General features: G+C 35.2%; 2 protein-coding genes and 1 long non-coding RNA gene across 18 annotated transcripts; 1 reads left to right on the top strand and 2 right to left on the bottom strand.

The window, feature by feature from the left end:
* Positions 1 to 2,239: 2,239 nt before the first annotated feature.
* LOC104092633 (probable mitochondrial saccharopine dehydrogenase-like oxidoreductase At5g39410) lies at positions 2,240 to 6,084 on the top strand. The gene is made up of 3 exons (XM_009598277.3): positions 2,240 to 2,433; positions 3,716 to 4,618; positions 5,277 to 6,084. The coding sequence occupies exons 2-3, from the start codon at positions 3,848 to 3,850 to the stop codon at positions 5,964 to 5,966; spliced, it is 1,461 nt and encodes a 486-aa protein (XP_009596572.1). The 5' UTR covers positions 2,240 to 2,433; positions 3,716 to 3,847; the 3' UTR covers positions 5,967 to 6,084.
* An 871-nt stretch (positions 6,085 to 6,955) lies between these two features.
* On the bottom strand, positions 6,956 to 14,390 carry LOC104109451 (splicing factor U2af large subunit B-like). 16 transcript variants are annotated; one of them, XR_011414078.1, is made up of 10 exons: positions 11,969 to 14,390; positions 11,382 to 11,881; positions 9,987 to 11,309; positions 9,728 to 9,798; positions 9,597 to 9,641; positions 9,441 to 9,500; positions 8,183 to 8,440; positions 7,725 to 7,816; positions 7,514 to 7,561; positions 6,956 to 7,353 (listed from the first exon to the last, which is right to left on the bottom strand). XR_011414078.1 is itself a non-coding variant. In XM_070195738.1 (9 exons), the coding sequence occupies exons 4-8, from the start codon at positions 9,761 to 9,763 to the stop codon at positions 7,537 to 7,539; spliced, it is 258 nt and encodes an 85-aa protein (XP_070051839.1). In that variant the 5' UTR covers positions 9,764 to 9,798; positions 9,959 to 11,309; positions 11,382 to 11,881; positions 11,969 to 14,390; the 3' UTR covers positions 6,956 to 7,353; positions 7,514 to 7,536. The 16 variants fall into 11 exon arrangements, 4 of the variants coding, with proteins under 4 accessions (XP_070051839.1, XP_070051838.1, XP_070051840.1 ...); XR_011414080.1 differs by lacking the exon at positions 8,183 to 8,440 and having other exon boundaries at positions 11,382 to 11,484; positions 11,580 to 11,881; XR_011414081.1 differs by lacking the exon at positions 8,183 to 8,440 and having other exon boundaries at positions 11,969 to 12,026; positions 12,636 to 14,390.
* Positions 14,391 to 20,521: 6,131 nt separating this feature from the next.
* Positions 20,522 to 22,779, bottom strand: LOC138905019 (uncharacterized). The gene is made up of 2 exons (XR_011413502.1): positions 22,625 to 22,779; positions 20,522 to 21,041 (listed from the first exon to the last, which is right to left on the bottom strand). It is a non-coding gene; the product is annotated as an uncharacterized lncRNA (long non-coding RNA).
* Between the last annotated feature and the right edge of the window lie 271 nt (positions 22,780 to 23,050).

Here is a 23,050-nt window from a genome sequence, read left to right as displayed (position 1 = left end):
TGCATTATTAACAATATTGTGAGTGATACATGTTGTTGCGAGCGGGGGAAGTTGATCATGTTGCTCGTTCTCTGGTGGCGTAGCATAGGTTCTCGCAGTCGCTGCGGCCGCGCCCTTAACGGACTTATGGAGGACTCTGGTCAGTGTATCAGTTAACCAGGCTTCAAGGAGCTTATTTATCGCTGGCAGTGCTTCCTCTCCCATGGATGTGGAGGTTGTCTTGCCAAGGGGTTTTGTGATGCTGCAGTGGAGAGGGGGTGATCCACTTCGCCTAGGAGAGGCATTGGGAGTTGTGTCCTCGTCCACTACTTCTGAGCTCTCGTGAATGATGTCCATGAGGTTGGTTGAGAGGTCACTCATAATTCTTACTCTTTCTTCTTTGTTACCTGTCATGTTTGATCTATGAAAGAGGAGAGAAAAAGGTTCTTTTCTCTTCTTCTTTTTACGTCAGCAATCAGTGCCAGTTGTAGATCTAGAAGAAACTAAAAAGCTTAGCTAGAAATTTCCACAGACGGCGCCAAATTGTTTGACCAAGAAATATAATCTCCAATTAAACTATTAAATATATATAATGAAGGGTCAAATCTAGTTAAGGATAATAATTCTAGATATTAAGCATAAAGATGAGACTAAGCACGATAGATGAGACTAAGCTCGCATATGATTGATGACAATAAATATGAAATACTCTTGCAACAAGAACATTAAATGAGATATATCTAGCAATAAATGTCAACAAATGGCATTTTTGTAAATAGAAAGAACGGTTCACCCAATAATGAATGGACAAGGTGAACATTCTGCCTAACAACGGTGAATGACAAATAGATCCAAGATTTGCATGAACAATCCTTGGATCTGGTGGAAAAGTCAGGAATAATATGAACGAGAATCTTTATAAAAAGATAGCTTTTGTATTTTTTTCCGAAAGGGAGTCTTCTTCTCAAAAGTGTTCTTATCAGGAAAATATTACATTCCCTTATCATTGTCTCTTTTTTCTATATATATGAGCCCATTTTTTTAGAAAACTCTAATAGTACAAACACCATGAATATTCACTAGAATACTCCCCTTTTAATACCCTATTCTGACAAATTAGCTGTTACAAGCCTTATCACTAATAATCGATATCGCGGCCATTAATCTCGCTATGGCTTAGACGAGCTAGACCGATGACATTCATTAATATCACTTTATGCTAAATATTCCAAGGACAGATTTTTGACCTATACAATACATATTATGTATTTACGTCTTTCCACCTACCTCATGCGCCTTTGTGAATAGTCACCCAAGAGAAAGAGATAACATTTACTCCTTCATTGTCATTTCCTCTTCCTGTTGAATTTTACACTGCAACAGTGCCAGAGGAACCAACTTGTTTATATATTGGGGTCCATTTCCATGATGAGGTGACCATACAAAACTTTTGTGCAGTACAGTGTGGACCATTCTCACCTACATTTTTTTTGTTTCTCGCCCGATGTCACTCAGTGTTAGGGTTTAACTAAATCCGAATTCGCGTTGGAGAATCTCGCATTGGGAGTAAAGCGTTCCCTAACAAAAGCGACTCCATACCCAAAGACTCGAACCCGAGACCTCTGGTTAATGATAAAGGAGTAATCACTCCGCCACAACCCTTGTTTTCTCTTTTCATTGTTTTTTACCTCACAATTTACCAGCTATAAGCTATACCATTAAAATTTATGCTTCTTATCTTATCTGATAATTATCCATTTTTCAGTATGCCTAATTTGTTGACCAAAAAATAAAAAAGAAAAAAGAGGTGATTCAATTTATATTTTGCCAAGCAGTGCTACAAAATAGAGGATAGCATTAAAAATGAAAGCAGGTAATACCTAACTAATAATGGGGGAAGGGATAAGCAACCTAATATCCTATGAGTAGGGGCGGCAAACTAGCGGGTCGGATCGCATATGGACGGGTCAAATGGGTAATGCAAAACGGATAAATTATCTAGCCTGATCCATATTTAATATCGATAAAAAATGTGTTAACGAGTAATATAAATTCCTAGTGTTTTAAACTTGAGGAACCTCAATTTGAAACTTTACAAATATAAAAGTTAAACTCATTAATTAGTTATTCATTTTCTAAGTGAATAATATGATTTTTATCCACATTTGACCCGTTTTTAAAAAGTTCACTATCCGACCCTGAATAAATATTTTCTTTTAACCACTTAGCTATAAATATGGAATTAAATGGTGAGTCGATTATATTTAGGGGGGAAAAGAGAACAAAATCTTCGATAAAAAAAGCATCACATTCATGGCTTTGTCCCCTCATTACGGCAAAACCCTCTCCCCAATACCAAATCTTTGCACTTGCTCCTCTCAAGTCCTCCTCATGCCCCAATACCAGATCTATGTTTGAAGGCTTGGTCTTGCTCGGTTCTCATTTTGTCATCAGGTAGCAATACGGAGGTTTTTCCATTCTATGTTAGAATACAATTTTCCGTTTAATTTAATTTTTTGTATCTCTTCTCTTGTATATTGAGGACTAACAAATTGAAAAAAAATGAAATAATTAGTATTGAGTTCCTGATTTCGTCATAGAATCTGATGTTTGATTCTGATAGCACATTAAGTGTTCGCTTTTACGTTCTCACGCTCTGCATTGCATGTTGGATTCCGTCATTTTCATAAACGTTTTGTTATAAACATAATGGGTTATATAGTTGGACTTAGAGCCATTAGCTATAATAAAGAAATTTTAATGCATTATGAATAAATGTTAGGTGTCGACTTCACAATAATTAGAATTCTTAGAGTTACCATATTGTCCCATATTTTTAGCTTCTTCCCTTTTTTCCAAAACTTTAACATTCTTTTTCTTCGAGAAAAGGGGGTGCGATATATGTAGTGAAAGAAGCTCGTGTCAATGCTTTTCTTGCAATAATAACAATATACTACTGAAATTCTATTATTGAGATGGAGGGTAGTATATATACAAACCTTACATTTATCTTGTAATTTAATAGAGACGGATCTAAGATTTCAAGAGGATGTGTGCACTACTCTGAAAAGGTGATTCTATGGAATTTACATTTGACGGGTTTAAATTTAGTTGTTTATCATGAACCCACCATACTTATAAAATTATAGGTTTAAAATTATATACTTTTTGAAATTTTAATGATCCTCACATATATATTTATATACTCCGTGCCGAAAACAAGATCATCTAGAGTAGGATTTGAACCGCTAATTTCACTTATAGATGTGCATCCGATAATTATTGCACCATAGGAATCCTTGAACATGGGTGAACGTAAAGGCGGTTTCAGGATTTAGACTTTATGGGTGACCTTTAAGGCTTTTAGTATTTAACATATTATATTGTTAAAGTTATGGGTTTACATCAACTATTTATTGCAATTTTAATAATTTTTATACATAAATTTATGTTCTGTATCGAAAGAACTGGGTTCAGATGAACCTGGTACTAAAGAGCTGGATAAGTAATTCTGAAAAATATATAATATAATTATACATAATTTAGGGAGAGGAGCATGAGATCATGTGAACTCATATCTTAACTTAGATACGTCACTGCGCGTGGTCGTAAAAAAAGACTGTTTACAATAGACCTGTCAATGATATTCTTGCATCCGTAGATTTTGAAGCCCATCGACTTCATATTTCTAAGTGATTTTATCATTCCTCATTTCTCTCTGTCCTTGTCATGGCAGCTTACAATACAGGAGGATTCATTTTGCGGGATTCTGCGCTCCGGCTAAGTTTTAGAGGGAAAGAAAAGATCACGTGAGGTGTACGTGGCTTTTTTCTCGACAAAAAAACTGACGGAAGTTCGGTCTCAGAAAATGTGGACTAATAAGAAGACTTCTCCAAAGATATTGGACTACTTTGGACTTTATCTCAAAAACTCACGTCATCCAACTTGTATTACGATATCTAGCAGGAGAATGTCTCAAAAACACAATCCAAACACGACTTACGACGTGATAATCTTAGGTGCCTCAGGTTTTACAGGCAAATACGTCATTAGAGAGGCTCTCAAATTCCTAAACGTTCCATCTTCCCCATTAAAAAGCTTAGCTATAGCAGGCCGTAACACTTCAAAACTTTCCCATGCACTCCAATGGGCCTCCCGTCCAAATCCACAACCCCAAATTCCAATCCTCACCGCCGACACCACCGACCCATCTTCTCTCCGCCACCTCGCGTCTCAGGCTAAAATCATTCTCAACTGTGTCGGCCCATTTCGTCTATACGGTGAGCCCGTTGTTAAGGCCTGTGCTGACTCTGGATGTGATTACTTGGATATTTGTGGAGAGCCCGAGTTTATGGAGAGGATGGAAATGAAGTACCATGAGAAGGCTGTGGAAATGGGCTCTTTAGTTGTTTCGGCCTGTGGTTTTGATTCTATTCCTGCTGAATTAGGCTGGATGTTCAATTCGAGACAGTGGCTGCCGCCGGCAATTCATACACAGGTTGATGCCTACATTAGTTTAGAATCGGACAAGAGAATTGTTGGAAACTTGGGGACGTATGAGTCAGCGGTGCTTAGTGTGGCTAATGCGGACAAGTTACAGGAACTAAGGCGCTCCCGGCCTAAGATGCCTCGTCCTGTGGTAAGATTTTATGATCATAACATGGCTTATACACTCATCTCGCTCAATGTGTATGAAGATATATTCAAACTTTTAATGAAGTTAGATTGGAAAGAATTGAACATTCGATCCAAAAACTTTAAAGACTTTTATAGGAGTAGATATTTTTGAAAGCCATTAAACAGCTCATGCACGATAAATGCAACTCGACACCCTCCCTTCTAATTTAACCGATTTTTGAGTTACTTACGCATACGGATTTATCAGATATTGACTCTGGTACCATATGAAAACTTATAAGATTCGAACGCAAAAGATGAAGGCTATGGGTGGAGTAGCCCATGATTTTTGTGGGAAAAGTGTTAAAGGCTCAGGTCAATCACATACGTCAAATCCTTGATAACTATTCTATCTTCACTACTCTTTTGTTTCACTGGAGAAATGATGACCGTTAAGAAGTAATTGATCCTTAAAGCTTAGAACTATATTAGTCATTATGCGATTGAAGGTGTAAACGTTAGTACGTCATTAATGTCCACGCAGTCAATTACGTTAAGGTAGTTTCCGTGCTGTTATACAAATGTGCACAGCACCATTTATGTTTTCTTAAATAACACATCAGATTCTGTGAAACATATTATTTCTCTTTCACGCTCCAATATTTTCCTGTTTGTTTCAGATGTCCGGTCCTCCCCCACCTAAAGGTCCAATGGTACACCACCTAAAGGAAATTGGGCTTTGGGCTGTAAAGTTACCATCAGCAGATGCAACTGTAGTCCGGAGAACACTTTCATGTTTGGCTGAAGATCCTCGTGGTTTACCTGGTGTTAACGAAAGCACCGAACAGATTGAGAGGAGGGAGGCATTTTGGTCTAGCATAAAGCCAGCTCACTTTGGTATGAAAATAGCTTCGAAATCTCTGTTAGGTGTTGTTCGTTTCATTATAGTTGGCTGGTTCATTGGTCTCTTTGGTAAAACTGGTATCGGCAGATGGCTGCTCTTGAATTTCCCTTCAGTGTTCAGTCTTGGATATTTCAGGAAAAAAGGTCCAACTGAAGATCAAGTGGCAAGTGCTAATTTTAAGATGTGGTTTGTTGGACACGGGTATAGTGATGGCAATCTTGCATCACAAGGAAACAAGAAACCTGATACGGAGATAATTACAAGAGTAATGGGACCTGAGATTGGTTATTTGACAACTCCTATCATTCTCGTCCAGTGTGCCCTCGTTTTGCTCAAGGAACGAGACAATCTTCCAAAGGGAGGTGTTTTCCCTCCTGGGATTGTGTTTGGCCCGACAGACCTCCAAGACAGGCTTCAACAGAATGGAATATCTTTTGATGTTATTTCAAAGAAAACTATTAGTTAAAATGGTAGTTTGTGATGGGTTCATCCCATGTGTAATATTAACATTGGCTTCTTTTTCAAGAAGGGGCCAAGTTTTCTAGATATCCATTACAATAAATTTGTGGACCAAAATTTCATGACATTTGCCGTAACATTATATCCACTATTAGGCCAAGAATTTTTTGCTATAAATAGATGAGTTTCTCCTCATTTGAAAATATACCAAAACAAAGAGAAGCAATAGAAGTTAGAGAGATTAATCCACAGATTGTATTGTGTGAGATAAATAGTGAGTGTCAGTAATGTTGTAGTGAGGTATTTTAAATAAATAGTGTTATTTCTTTCAAAAATTGTAGTAGTCTCTTAACACTACTAAGTTGTAATATTATAGTGGTAATATTATTTCGCTCGGGTATTGTATTTACCTCGTGAAAAGAGTTGGTATCGTTGTTACTCTCTTGTGTCATTATCACTACAAGAAAACACTTATTTTGTGGGGGGGGGGGGGGGGGGGGGGGGTTGGTCAAATTGTGACGGTTTTTGACCCCCTCAAAAAGAATTGTGGCGGTTTCTAGAAGTGCCACATTTATCTTTGCCACGAGCATTTTGTGGCGAGTTTTTAAAACCTCCACGACAACCGCCACAAAATAAATTTTGAATTTGTGGGAGTTCTTGAAGATAATTGGTGGTAGTTTAGAACCCCAGCAATATGATTTCAATGTGTCAAAAAAAAATACTGCAGTGGTTTATAAACCCCCTCAATATGATTATAATGGTTCAAAAAAAAATTGTGGCCGTTTTTAAACCCCCACGATATGATTTAAATATTTTTTAAAAAAATAATTATGTGGAGTTTATAACCGCTGCAATATGATATTAATATTTAAAAAAATAGTGGCAGTTTATTTCCGCCACAACAAATCAAATTTCATAAAAAATAACCATAGTGACAAACATTACAAATTCAAATTCTTACGGAATTAAACAAAAAATTTATCATGAACAATGATATATGATATGGTCATCAACCAACTAAGATAGTAAAAATGTATGTATCATTACAAGATTGAGCTTTATTAATTTCATTCTGAATAGAATGGAGTACTATTTGCTCGTTAAGTCTCCATAAATTCTGCCAAAATAACACTATCATGCTAGGGCTAAACCTTTTACTAGGAAATAATCTTTTACTAGGAAATAATTAATAGATGTTGTGAAAACCTGAACTTGATTGTTCTCATTGTTCTTGTAATAATCAACAATGAAATTCACCATTTTGTGACCATACTTTCTCAGTTGCTCTGCATCCATGGGTTTCAATTCATCCTCCCTAAACGTTTATACTTGTTTTTGACATGTTTTGTCCTCTTCCCCTGGGATAGAATATCAAGTCTTCTTCGTTCTTCAACCTGCCATATTACAGCTTCAAAACTTTAGTTGGATCAAGATATTAATTTCTAAAAGAAAAAGGAACTGTACTCATATGAAGGATTCAAGCGTTAACATAATCAAATATTTCTTAAACACAATATCCTATGACCTTTGAAATACAACATTAGCATTGTCTACCTCAGCTTAGAATTCCTCCAGTTTCACCTCCATATCATGTTCTTCGGCCTATAGTAAATTGGAATGTAGAAGCATGTAAATCATTTCCACAAGATATACATAAACTCCACATTTAGTCAACTGAAGAAATGAATTCAATAGAACACACATTTATCCTGGATGACTATTGTTTATCTCAAAACCAGAACCACACAATGGAACCGAACATTACATGTTGAGGTTTGGGTTTGGTTGGCTAGGACCAAGAGTAGCAGCCAGAGAAGGATTGTAATCACTCGGTCTTCTGACCTTACAGGGTGCGTCCTGAATAAAAAATGCGTGCACAGAGGCGCACAGAGCAGTCAGTTGAACGTAACAACATATACTTGATGTTGGATAAAGAATTATCCAATAACATCTGATAAGCTCCAATAATGATAAATAAATGACTAACAAACGAACAAAAGAGAAAGAAACAGGTCTGAAGATATCAGCTCTTATGCGGGAAGGGGAGGAAAGATGTTGCTTCCAAAATTTTATTGGACTAAACAAGACTCAAGGGATAGCCCTAAAACTATAATTTTCTACACCTTGCTTCCTCCCAAATGGATAAACCACCTACACAAGAGGTAAAAAATTTATCTTCTTTAAATCATAACTAGCTGATCAGCTATTACACATTTTAGGTACCTCAAATATGATGCCATCCAATGCCATGGCATTACTAGCTTCCTCTACTGTTCTCATTTCAACAAAAACAAACTTCTTTTCATAGTTTATAGATATTGACAACAACATCCCCTGAAAATTTTCAACAATACTCTAAGCATCTGAAAGGTAAATTTAGTTGTACTTATATGACAAAGGAGGACAAATTTTAAACTAACCTAGACCAGCTATGTTTCCTCCAATTGCAGACATAACATGACTAAAGAAGGTCGCAACAGACTGTATGAGAATCAGTGTGTCAAGAGAAACAAGAGGTATGTATGAGAGCAACGTCAGAGATAGGTCATAGAAAATCAGCTTTAACCATGAGGTAAAAGAGAAAAAACCACATGCAGATTTTCTCTCTCAACAGATAGTGACTTCAAGAGATATCTTCAAAAAGAAATATCAAATAATGGTACATGGAATGAGGTTGGTTCTGTGATACTTTACTATAAATTATTAAATTTCAAAATATTAATTCTTTAAACATAGACGTGAATAGTACTTTGAGCACTATTCAGAAAATCACCACATACCATATTTATATAGAGAGTAATAGTAAATAAGTGAATGACTAAGAAAGATTTTCACGGTGGTGACAGTAAGAAAGGTACTATTACTGATTTCATACTATGTCGGTAGTAAATCAGATGAAACTAAGTTATATTGACATAAATGACGGCGTAACAAATTTTACATCCACAAAATATAAGAAGTACTAAACCACATTAAAAATATTGAAGTGAATCTGAAAGATATCAAAATATGAAAAGGAACTAAGCAACTTCCAAAATTTGAGTAGCCAACTTTTAAACAACCCAAGTCAAGTCACAAGAAATTCCAAATTTGGACCAAAGTGATTCCAACCGCATAATATCTCTCATATTTGAAGGCGAAAAAAGATGAATCACTCAGACACAGTTAAACTCAAAGGGCAACCTGGTGCACAAAGTATCTCATATTTATGCAGAGTCCAGGGAAGGGTCGCGCCCTAAGGAGGTGTGATGTAGGCAGCCAACCTGATGCAAGCATCAATGGATGATTCCACGACTCGAACTTATAGGCCACACGGAGACAACTTGACTGTTGCTCCAAGGTTTGCCTTCGCACAGTTAAAACTACTATGCAATGAATGCAGGAGAAAGTGTTCATCTAGTTTGTTTCAACAAATAAACATTATGTGGAAATGTCAAAAAGACCAACTACTTCTTGAGATTGGTAGAGGGTGGTCTAATACCTGTTCATTTGCATTAGCCGGAAGTCCACCAACATAAACTCGCCGAGCATGCCTAGTAGCCTGATAACAGAACAAGTTAGGAAACACTTTAGGTTAAAAAAGAGGAGTTCATACGCACCGTGAGCCTGAAAAGGAAATTACTAACACATTACCAACCTTATGTGTCATTGCCTGGATCGGCATAACAGGAAGAACTCCAAACTACCACAACCAACAAGGAACAAATAAATAAGAATCTTGATAAAAGCATTGAATCCACACAACTGAAAAGGGAGTGCTGACAGTACCTGGCCCGATGCTAAAGGAAGCATGTTAGGAAACATTCCAGGAATTGGTAGGTTGGTCCCAGGAACTTGACCTGCAGAGGCAACCAAGATACAGTTGAAAATGGCATCATGACGTATACTTTAAACGATACAAGAGTGAGTATTTACATTTCCCTATTAAAATGATTTTGAAAGAATAAATGAATTCTGTATTAAGAAATATAAGTAAAAAAATATGAGTAGAAATTTTACAGTATATTCAGAAAATATTTGTAACTACCAAACAGGCAATTCCTGGATGAAGATGAACACGACCTGTTTTGGTTCTTCCTTGTACATAAAACCTACAGAAGTCTGCTCACACCCATTGTCAGCACAGTGGGGCAAGTAGCCCAATATTGCCTTCTTAGAATATAAGACAAGACATACAAAACAAACAAACAAACACAAAACACAACAAGAAACCAAAAACCCTCAGTTTCGGAATTACTTCACCAAGTAAACAATAAATAAAAACAAAAAAACCAATCTACTCCATGACTCAATACCATTATAGGTGGAAGTTAAAGAACCAAAAAGCTTACCAAAACGTAACCATGCATTTTGATATGGACTTCCACACTATATCAAAGAAAAATGTGACAATTATCAACATAATATCAGTTGTAACCTTAATAATGAAACAAGTACCTGCAGCAGCCGTAGTGCCAGGTAACATTGCAGTGGTAGGAGGTTCCATATCATAATTACCACAGATTAAAAAGAGGTGAATCAAATAAAAAAGGGTGAAGCAAATATGAATATCATTTCTAAACATGCCTTATACACCAAATAAATGAAATAAATATTACTTAGTTATGCAGTACTATTACCTTCATATAAATCAACATATTAAATAAATTTTCTATTCAAACATGCATGTATCTGATGCTAAGTTAGTAGCAATATTTTCCTCTACTACATCATCTATTATATGGTCCGTAGCTAGTTGTACATACTCATCACCATCACTAAAGAACTATTCGAGTTCTTGATCTTGGTATGGTTCATTCTCATATACTTCATCTTCCACTACTTCTTCTCCCATATCATACAGATCTCTTGGCTTTAGATGCACAGCAACACTCCACCCTTTATTGACAATATCATCCACATAGTACACTAGTTGTACTTGAGATGCTTCGATATAAGGCTCATGTTCTTCACGTTCACCTGTATGAATCAATCTATCAAAATTAACACAATTTAAGTTCCAACGATCCTTTTTATACCCTCTATCTCGAGCAGTATCAGCCCATCTACATTTGAAAAGAACCACCTTGAACCGACCATTATAATTAATCTCAATAATATCTTCTAACTTCCCATAATATGGTAACTCTGCTTGCCTTAAATTTCCATCTACACTACTTGCAATACATGATGTTTTAGAGGTTAAGAAAACTCCACTATTCTGTGTTTGTAGACCTTCTTCTCGAGCCAAAGTTCAAAATTTGGACCCATTGATGTTATATGCAGTAAAACTTCTTGCATGTGCCGATGGACCTCGTGCAAGAAACTTTAGATCAATAGACATTGTATCTATTGTGTCTGGATTCAAAATCTAAATCAAAATAAAATTGTCTTAGTGTCATTCAAATAAAATGAAAATAATAACTAATGATTACTTACTCACCCGCTTTTGGAACCAATCAACAAACTCTTTATTAACTCTCCTCTCTATCTCAGTAGGTGATGGTCTTCTTCTTGAACTCCTCCTTATGTACTGTCTAAATTCACTATATGTAATAATTACATTAACGTTAAAGAACATGACTAGCCTACTTCAAACATTACAATGATAAATAATATAAAGTCCGTATGAGTTACTCACTCCACAAATGGCGTGACAATTGCCTAGTTCAGAAGCACATATCGATGAGCTTGTAGTTTCTGTATATGAGTTAAAGGGAATGTAACCGAAGCTGATACAGGTTTACCTAATTGAGGGACCTTCCAGAAGGCTCAGTGACATTTGGGTCATCACGAACACGCCTAGGCCTATTGAATCTTGTCTCAATATCCTCAATATACCGAGAACAAAAGGTAAGAGACTCTTCAGCTAAGTAACCCTCAGCTATAGAACCCTCTGGTTGTGCTTTATTTCGTACAAATGACTTAAAATGGCCTAATTCCCTACAAAAATAATAGGAAATAAGTGTACAAACTATTTAAAATGACCAGAATACAAGTATATTCAAATTAGAAGTGTTAATGTTTTACCTCTCAATAGGATACATGTTTCGGTGATGCACTGGACCTCCCAGTTTTGCCTCTTTTGCTAGATGGACAGACAAATGAACCATTACTGTAAAGAATGATGGAGGAAATAATATCTCTATGTGGCAAAGTATGCTTTCAATGCGCTCTTGGAGCTTATCAAGCTCCAAAAGATTCAAGGTTTTGCTAGAAAGGGCACGAAAAAATGAGCAAAAGTTCACCAAAACTGCAACTACATGGTCTGGCAACACATTGCGGATCGCCAATGGTAGCAATTGCTCTAAAATAATATGGCAATCATGACTTTTTAATCCAAAAATCTTTTTTTGTACCAAATCAACACATCTGGAAATGTTACTTGAGTAGGCATCTGGTACTTTAATATTCTTCAAAGTTGTAAGGAACAACTTTTTGGTGTCCAGCTTCTTTTTGTTATCAGTCACAAGTGAAAAAATAGCAAGATGATATTTTTCACTATCATCCGGCCAAAGATCACGCCTTATGCCTATTTCTCTTAGATCCTTTCGGGCATTAATATTATCTTTTAATTTTGATTTATCATGCAGCAGTGTATATATGATATTGTCACATATATTCTTTTCGATATGCATAAAGTCTAAATTATGACGTAACAAGTTAGATTTCCAATAAGGAAGTTCAAAAAATATACTTCTCTTGTTCCAATGTTTAGTTGCTCTTCTAGATCTTTTCCCGCTAACATTCAACTCTGCTACTCTCCTTTCTTCAATTTGTCTCAAAATGTCCAACCCTGATAATTTTAATGGTGGATTCCGCTCCTTTGTACTTCTATTAAAGCGTACTCGATTCAACCTAAACCTATGATTTCTTCTCAGAAAACGTCGATGACCATAAAACACCACTTTTTACTATGACGAAAACGACAAAGTTCTGTGTCAAAGTTACAAGTTGGGCAGGCAAAACCAGTATGTGTGTTCCAGCTAGATAGGATACCTAATCCAGGAAAGTCACTGATTGTCCACATAAGAGCTGCATGCATTCTAAAATTTTCTTTCAATGATGAGTCAAACGTTTCATTACCATCATTCCATAACTCACATAATTCCTTCACGAGGGGCTGTAAGTACACATCTATATTATTTTCAGGCATTTGCTTGCCCGGAATAATCATTGATAAGATGAAGGAGGTGTGTTTCATACACATCCAAGGATGAAGATTGTATGGAATCAAGAAGACTGGCCAAATACTATAGGTAGTACTCATTGTTCCAAAAGGACTGAAACCATCAGTAGCAAGGCCTAAGCGAACATTTTGAGGATCCGAAGCAAATCCAAAATGAGTCCGATCAAATGTCTTCCATGCCTCACCATCCCTTGGATGCCTCATCAACCCATCTTTGTTACTGCTTGAAGCATGCCATCTCATATGCTCGGCAGTCTTACAACACATAAATAATCTTTGTAACCTTGATTTTAATGGAAAATAACGTAAAACCTTTGCAGATTGCTTTTTTTTCTTGTTAGGATTCCATTTAGATGTACCACAATGCTTACATGCTTTCAATTCTGAGTCACCTTCCCAGTATAACATACAATTATTTGGACATGCAGGTATCTTGATGTAGTCAAGGCCAAGTTTGCTAATGGTATTTTTGGCCTCATAAAAGGAAGAAGGTAAATTTGTATCTTCAAATGCATCTCTCAACAAATCTAGTATCATGGTCATTGCCTTGTCACTTAATCCACAATAGACCTTTATATGATACAATTTTATTAAAAACTCTAACTTTGTGTACTTGCTCCCTTCATACAGTGTTTTACTTCCATCTTTGAGAAAATCATGAAAGTCACCAGAATCCTCCCTATGTCCCTCATTTGATATTTCATTTGAACCCAATGGTTGAGATATCCCTACATCAGCTGCTTGGTGCCTATATTGCCCAAATGCATCGTTAATCATTGTTTCTATTGAATTTTCTGGATGAAACATCTCTTGCATAACATCTCTATCTCCAGAAGGCTCTACTACCTGTTTCTCACCATGAAGATTCCAAATAACATAATTTTGAGGGAATGGCTTGCAAATCAAATGATCCCGCACTATTTCTCTAGTTTGCCACTTGCCAAAACCACACTTAGGACATGGACATTTGATTGTATCTTCCACAACCACATTCTTAAACGCAGAATCAAGAAATTTATCCAAACCAAGCAAGTATTCGTTTGTGTTCTGTGGCTTTCCAATCCATGATTTATCCATTGGAAAGTAATAAATAAATTAACAGGAATCGATTAGAATATACCTCCAAAAGCAATCATCCAAGTCTACGAGTATATTCAGATTTGGCTATACTTCCAATCTACTCCAAGAATTTCAAATGCTCTTTCAAACAAAGTTAATTTCAGAAACTGGCAGAGGACAGAAAGAACCAATGAAGAATTCCTACAAAGGACCCACTGGTAGAGGACAGAAAGAACCAATGAAGAATTCCTACAAAGGACCCCTTATATATATATGTTCGTTCATTTATTGAAGGATAACAAGCAGTAGAAAAAAGAGGGCCAGAACTACAAACGAAGAAAAACCTAATCAGAAGAAATTTCAATATTTCCCACGGTTATTGCTTATGGAGGATGGACTTGCCGCTTTCCTTGCTTAAAATAAACTGTCAGTGCTTCCAATTATTTAAAACTAGCAATTTATGAGAATTAATAGTATTTATATTAATATAGAGAACTTTCCACCTCTTATGAGTTATGGTAAATAAGTGCTTTAAAGAAGGTAGAAAGTTTTTAAGATTTGTGAAACCAAAAAGGGCAAGGATTCTGAATGGAAAAATAACGTTTAGGGTTAAGAAAGAATGACTTTGGGGCACTAAATAGTTTTTCCTCTATTCATTTATTTTAATTCTTACTAATTTTAAGATATGCTTTTACGGATGTATCTACATAAATAAGTATACAATTAAAAAATCAAATAAGAAGTATTTTAAGTTATAAAATACAAGTTAAAGAAAAGGTATAAGCTCTTGAAAATAAATAATATTGATATTATTTAGCTAGATCAACATAGGATAAATCTTGTCATATAGAAATCCTATTACATATAATGAAACCATTGATAAAATAATATTCTAAAATAAAATATTGATGAAACAAACGTAAATCCAAACAACATACACATAGACTCCAATTTGATCAACCCATTACTTCGTCCTTCACGTCTCACAAGAATGTCATAATCAATTTGAGTATCAACAGATATATTTCGTCACTAATTTACAAAAAATTTAAGTAGATATAACTGTATCTGAATTTAAAATTCACTATAAGCTTAAATCTAAATGTTTATAACAACTATAAGATAATTTTAATTATTACATCGACTAATAATTTTATTGAGCTTTTCTATCACGACCCAAAAATTCAATAAAAGTCGTCATGGCGCCGGACACCACTGTCAGGCAAGCCAACACTAAATAATTAATTAAATCCTCATTTTAGTGTTTCTGAAAACATAAATTTGCTTCGATTTAACTAGTAACAAACGAACTTTAGGAATAATAATAATAATGTTTTCCATTTTCAATACTAAATATCCCTTAATCATCCCAGAACTCGGTGTCACAAGTGCATGAGTATCAGCTAGGAAGATAAAGTAAAATACAACATATGTCCAGAATACAAATTAGACAGAAAAATACATAAGTAACTCTGAAGGGGACTCTGTCGGCTGCGGATCGTAGATGAAAATGCAGCTCACCTAAGTCTCCGCATTTACCACACCTCGGCACCCGAAAGGCTGGTAGACATATATGCACATGCACAAAAATGTACAGCAAGTGTAGTATGAATACGTAATTCAACGTGTACCCAGTAAGTATTTACCTAACCTCGAAAAAGTAGTGACGAGGGGTCGACTCAGACACTTACTATAGCCAACAATAATATACCGATGATATGATAAATTATGAATTTTATAAGGCAATTGTAAACTCAGTAACATGAAGCAGGTAAATAATTCTTTTGTTAATAGGGGTTTTCCAAATTCCTATTTCATCATTTATCAATTTATCTCAGACCAGGGAGACAATATCATTATTTATAAATTTCAAAGCAAACAATATAAGCATGCGCAAATCATGCCGAGGTCGTACGACCAGATCCAACATAATATTTAAACTGTGCACTGCCAGAGGGTCGAATGGCACGAACCATAGATGCATCTATTTAATCTACCGAGACGCTCGGCCCATTCCACAAAAGATAACACATTCAAACAATCAATCAAGAATTCATCAAGGGGCAATTATCCAAGAAAAAAGACAATTTCTCTTTTAAAAGTCAAGAAAACGATGTCTAGTATTTTAGAAATTTATTTACAAAGTTCGATATGATTTAAGCATTTTAAATTGACAACAAGATTGCAAATATTACAAGTAAAGCATGCGTTTGGGTCCTAGATTACCCGAACTTAAGCATAATAGTAGCTACGCACGGACTCTCACAGCCTCGTGCATACGTAGCTCCCACAAAGAGGATCACACATTGATTTATTTTACCTATGGGGTAAATTTCCTCTTACAAGGTTAGAAAGGAGACTTACCTCACTCCGAAATTCCATAAACGGCTTTCGAGCCCTTCAAACAACTCGAATCGATGCTCAACGTCCCAAAACTAACCAACAATTATGCAAACCCATTAATATATACTCAAATACTCAATATAATCCAATTTATAACAATTTCTAACCCCGACCGAAAAGTCGATAAAAACACCCTCAGGCCCACGTGCCCGGATTCCGAAAATTTTCGAAGATAAACTTTACCCATAACCTCGCGAACTCAAATATATAGATTATTCTCAATTTCATGCCCAATTTTGTGGTCAAAAATCCAAAATACCAAATTTTAGGTCTTATCCCACAATTTATACTAATTTCATGTTTAAATCCTTATACAAATCATGTATTTTACTTATAATAAATGGGAATCACTTATCTTGGCATTGATGACGAAGAATGAGCTCCAAAATCGCTCTAAGACCGGCTCTCATGGAGAAAATGGGGTGAAAATGAGCCAAGCTCTCGTTTTTAAAGAACACACTGCCCAACCCCGACGTTCACACCTTCGGTCAAGTAGCCACACCTGCGGCTTCGCAGGTGCGAGACACCTTCCGCTTATACGCCTTCTTCTAGTCATGCAAGGCATTTTTCGCTTCTGCGCTTGCACAGATGCGGCCCAAAGCTCAGCACCTGTGGTCCTTCACCTGGACGGCCAGCTCCGCATCTGCAACTCCAAATGTCTCTTTTGCGCCCTCCTCACCTGCGGCCAAAACCTCGCAGGTGCGGGTACACCAGATATCAGTTGCCTCAACTCTTCTTCAAATTTTAAATTCGATCTGTTAACCACTTGGAATCTACTCGGGGTCCCCGGGACCCCTTCCAATCACACCAACCAGTTCCAAAACACATTACGAACTTAGTCGAGCCTTCAAATCACATCGAACAATGTCAAAATCACGAATCGCAACTCAATTCAAGCTTTATGAACTCTAGAACTTCAAACTTTTACATTCGAAGCCGAAACCTATCAAATCACGTCCGATTGACCTCAAATTTTGCACACAAGGCATATTTGATATTACGGGCCTACTCAAACTTTCGGAATCGGAATCCGACCCCGATATCAAAAAGTTCACTCCCGGTCAAACTTCTCAAAACCCTTCAAATTTCTAGCTTTAGCCAAATGACTCCAAAATGACCTACGGACCTCCGAATCCACTTCCGGACGCGCTCCCAATACCATAATCACTATACGGAGCTATTCCCAAACTCGAAATCCCAAACGGATATCGATAACATAAAATTCACCTCCACCCCAAATTCATGAAATTCTTCCAAAGTGCTAACTTCCACAATAGGCGCTGAAATGCTCTCGGGTAATCCAAAACCCGATCCGAATATACGCCCAAGTCCGAAATCATCATACGAACCTACTGGAACCTTCAAATCCCGATTCTGAGGTCATTTACTCAAAATTAATCCTTAGTGAGATTCTTTCAACTTTAAGCTTCCAAAATGAGAATTCTCTTTCCAAATCAACTTTAAACTCCCTGAATCTCAATTCCGACTACGCATACAAGTCATAATACCTGAAGTGAAGTTGCTTATGGCCTCAAACTGCTGAGCGACGCGCTAGAACTCAAAACAACAGGTCGAATCATTACATTTTCAAAGATACCTTTTTATTAATTGTGATTAATGAACTATTATCATCGTTCACAAGAGTACTTTAATTTTAGTTTTGATCTTGTCAACTATCTCTCAACCAAACTATAATATCCATATTCAAGTTTAAGGCCTTTGACCAAACTTATTTTCCTATAACACCTTTTTCTCTTGCTAGTATTAAAATTCCCCTCAAGTTTTCCTTCATATATCAAAATTCCAAAAAAGTGTATTTTTTCCTCTTTCAAAAATATGCAGATCCTCTTTTGTATTTTTGTTGGGGTATTAAGTAATATCACAAAAATTTGAAATGTTAGTGTTAATGATAGTAATATTTAAAAGGAGATTTAAATATTGTATATATTTACAAAGCAAAAAAGCATAGAGTCTAAGAAACTAAATATCCTTGAATATCGAAGAAGTGCAGATTAATATTAACGACTTTAGTAACAGCTAGTTCTTACTTATTCTTTATGGACTTTGCTGCTTTGATTTTCTTGTTTTGTGAAAATTATATGTTACATAATTCAAATAAAAGAATATTTATAACATATATTATTTAATAGTAATTTTTTAAAATATTTCAAATAAGAAAGGATTTAATGCACTAATTGACTTAAACTCTTAAATATTAGGCGAAAACTTAAATATTACGCGCGTAAACTCCTATTAGAATGTTATTATTTCTTAAATTAATAAAAATTACTAAGTAATTTATCATAATTATAAACTAAAAATCAAAGGAAGAATTAAGTCTAGTGTAATGATGGAGGTTAATATGATATTTGAAGCAAAGGAAGAAAATGTACCTCACAAAGTCCTAAAAATTCAAATACCTTATTGAATTAACCACATATTATTGAGTTTTACTCAAACGATATAAATGCCAAACTTTTGAATTAATTGACTTGCAAGTTTGTAGCATATGAAAAAATCATCAAAATACGTGGAATGGTGTTTTAAAATGCTTTCTCGGGACTCGCCTCGTGGCTCGTCCGGGGCGGGACACTATCAAGTGCCACGTGAGGCTCAATTCTATGAGACTTACACCTCAGTGTTCAGGTGTTGTGCACCCGAAATATGCCTAACGCTCTTCGCTCGAGGCTCGTCTAATAGTTCCTAGCGCAAATCATGCATCAAATTCCCTAATTAGCATTGTTGACACTCATATTTCTCTAACAAATTAATGATTACAGCTTTATTCATCTATAGAATGTGAAGATTGAGAATAACTTAAATAATGAGTCATCGTATTATATATTTACTAATTGGGAACATCAAAAGTTGAGTATCATTGGAATTGCCAAAATTTACATCTTCACTTACTATAGGTATTCATATTTTAATTCTATGTCACTCAAAATTATCAAACTTTTATTATTTTGCTATTTGAAAATAATTTTATATTTACTGATAAGGAGTAATATTTTAAACTACTTTATTGATGGAGTTTACTGATTATTAGCTTTTAGAGAAGAAAATCATGCAATTTGATAATATTTTAAAATATTGTGATCTTTTAATTTCCAGACCCCACTTGTGAGATTTTACTGGTCGTTGTTGTTGTTGTGATATAATCATTTGAAAGATAAGACGTTAAAGTTAATTTATGTTTTATAGTAACTTTAACATTATTGCATTATTTATATTTATTAAAAAAATACTATATATTTTATTTTTGTAACTTTTTTAATGTTCATAAATTTTCTTAAACTTTTAATGTATTTTATATATTTTTTTGTGGTTATTTTGCTAGTTTACAAATTAAAAAATTTAATATCCATGGGGCTTACGCCTCATGTCTCAGAGCTTATGCCTTGCTCCGTGTTAAGTAAAACGTCTCACCTCACGCCTCCGCCTTTTAAAGCACTGCGTGAAAATAACACAAAGGATAGAATTTACATCAATAAAGTCTTACTCAATTTAAATTACTAATTATGAGGAATTTCGACATAATTCAAAGAAAAGATTTAATATACAAAAGAATTAAAACTTGATACAATAAGTAAGTGATTAAATAAATAAAAATCTCCATGAAAAATTTGTGTTTTTAAAATCAAAAAGTCAATCAATATTTTGTGTTAAAATTTCATGTTTTATAGATAGACAGATAAATGAAGTTTGTCAATCACAAGTAGCTATCACATAGAAACAAAGAAGTAGATGCAACAAGTACTACCTTACATGTCCCTGCTAAAAAATGGGACTTCTACATCAAGGTCCGCAACATCACAAGGCAGGTGCTATCCACTCAGATGAGGTTCTTCTAATACCATTTTCACATAACGTTGGTACCATTCAGGCAGATAAATGACAAGGTGAAGTAAAGGTCAAATTTGAGCTATTCATTATAAAGAAAGCATTTTGATATTGCCAAGTAACCTGATATGCTGATACAGACAAATACAAATCGTTTTTTACAAAATCAGATACGTGGTGAACTACATCAGTATCTTCCTTTTAAATTCAGTGCAAAACATTGCCAGTGGCGTAAAGGGGCTTCGTTAACTTGTATCCATAAAAGCAAAAGCCAGAAATTTAAGTACTGTACGTTAAACTAAAGCAATATAAACACAAGTCTAGATAGCCACAACAAAAACATTAACTAAAGTAATATAAACACAAGGCTAGACAACCATTACAAATTTAAATTCCTAGAAAGCAAAAGCAATCCACAACGAAAACATTAAGCATTAACTAAAGCAATATAAATACAAGTCTAGACAACCATTACGAATTTAAATTCCTAGAAAGCAAAAGTAGTCCACAACGAAAACATTAAGCATTTGATTGGTGATTTGCATTGTTATCCGCCGATGATCCTCTTACATCCACCGGTGAAGTACGTTCATGCTCTGCATCATCAGGCTGAAACAATAAAAACGATATTCGGTGAGAAGCTTTTTTAGATTAATCCCAAACAAGATCGGAAAACAAGATTGAATCAAAGGTATCCCTTATCCTAAAGTTTCGAATCAAAGCCTTAGCTTCCGCAAGGAGATGGAAATTCCTTGCCACCACCTCCATCTTTAGCAAAGTTATCAACAAGTTTTACTAGAATTAGATGATATTGAACTGTATATTGTACTAACTAATTATGCAGGTACAAAACCAAATATCAGACTCTGGGCATTGCCATGTTATCGAATGTTTAATTTTCACACCATCTTACACCTATCTTTTCAATTATGATATCAAATGGCAATAGTAGACAGGACCAGCAGTGGGAAGACAACTCAACCCAGTAATAGTATGGCTTCTCTAGCAATATTAGACATAGTTAATCTCTTCCACAGAAGCACAAAGGCACCTTGCACCAGGCAAATCACATATTCCAGCATGAACTAATTTTCATTGCTTTATCACAAATAACAACAGAAATATAAGTGTGTTCCTGATTCAATTGAGAAGCATGCCTTATATCCAACATTAGGTGCTCTTTTCTTATGGTCCACACTACCCTAGCCCCTACCCCTTGTTTTAGGACACAACACAATTTATGAAACACGACCAATAATTCTGCCAGCAACTTTTGAATAACAGAGGATTAACTAAACTAAAGGCAAGAAAGCACACATACAAGCTTTAAGAGATGGTCACATGTTAAACTACAACTGAGTCATTATTTCTATTTCTCAAGGGCGAGGAGGACGCAACAAGGTTCTCAACATATTCAGTCTTAAAAGGTTACACAAAGCATTGAGGATGCTTTTAGTCAATGATGGCACTTCACATGAAACGCATAGACAGCTAGAATAAACAGTATGTTAACTTCATGCTGCAGTATTGCAAACTAATACAATCAATGGATTTCAGAACCCTGTGTTTGATGAATTTCAGATTTTTATTTTTCACCGACCCACCAACCAGAAAGTAAAAGCTCACAATCTAGGAGTTAACTGAGCATTGAGCTATCGAAATCTAAGCTAAACAATATAGTCCTGTTTGCGGGAAAAGTAATTATTGTCCTAAAACAGTTTAATTTTTCGAAATTGACAGATTTAACTTGACTATAAACAAGGATACATCTTCTCGAATTACCTATTAAGCAAAACAAACAGAACACACTTTTTAAGGTACCCAAAAATAATGATCGATTAATACAAACCAAACATCGAACAAATGATGAGATAAAAAAATTTCCACAAACTACCCAACAAACCCAATCTAGAGCCCCAAAAAGATCTGCTTTTTTTTTAACTCCAAAATAAAATAAAATAAAAGCCACAATATACTCTACAAGTAGTCAAATCCAAGTAATTGACAAAGAGGGCCATAGAGAATCAAAGAACTGCACAATGCTACTAGTTGGGTAAAACTAAGCAGTGAAATAATTTACATATTTACATCCTAAATATAAAGAAAAAATGTGTGTCCCCCAATCATATTGATGAAAGTAAAATGAACAAACATCAAAAAATTAAAATACAAATAGAAAAAAGAGAACTGACCTAATGCTCACCAGGATTTCATCTCTCCAAGAGGAATAATACGGTGAATATATAGCTCTGAAAATGGAAGTTTCTAACTAAGAAAATGGGAGAAGAGGGGAAGGTGGAAATATGGAGGGAAATAATGGCGGGAATATAGAGTAGTTATCTGAGTAGTTGAGTTAAAAACGAGGGAACTGAAGAGGAAAACGAGGGAAGTGGTTTCTTTGTTACTTTTATTCTATTTAATTTTTATTATACAGTTATTTAAATAGAGCACATTTGGAAAATAGAAATAATATGTTTGGTAAAATTTATTTAAATACAATTCATTATCTACTACACAAGAATCAATAAGACAGTAAGGACAAAACAAAAAATCCAAAACAACGACAAACTAAAATATACAAAAATTTATAAAATCCGTTAAATTAGATAAAAGTAACA

This window comes from Nicotiana tomentosiformis, chromosome 2 (genome assembly GCF_000390325.3).
Source record: "Nicotiana tomentosiformis chromosome 2, ASM39032v3, whole genome shotgun sequence".
Classification (NCBI taxonomy): Eukaryota; Viridiplantae; Streptophyta; class Magnoliopsida; order Solanales; family Solanaceae; genus Nicotiana; species Nicotiana tomentosiformis.
The sequence above is the reverse complement of the archived record's forward strand: the minus strand, read 5'-3'. Positions and strand labels throughout refer to the sequence as shown.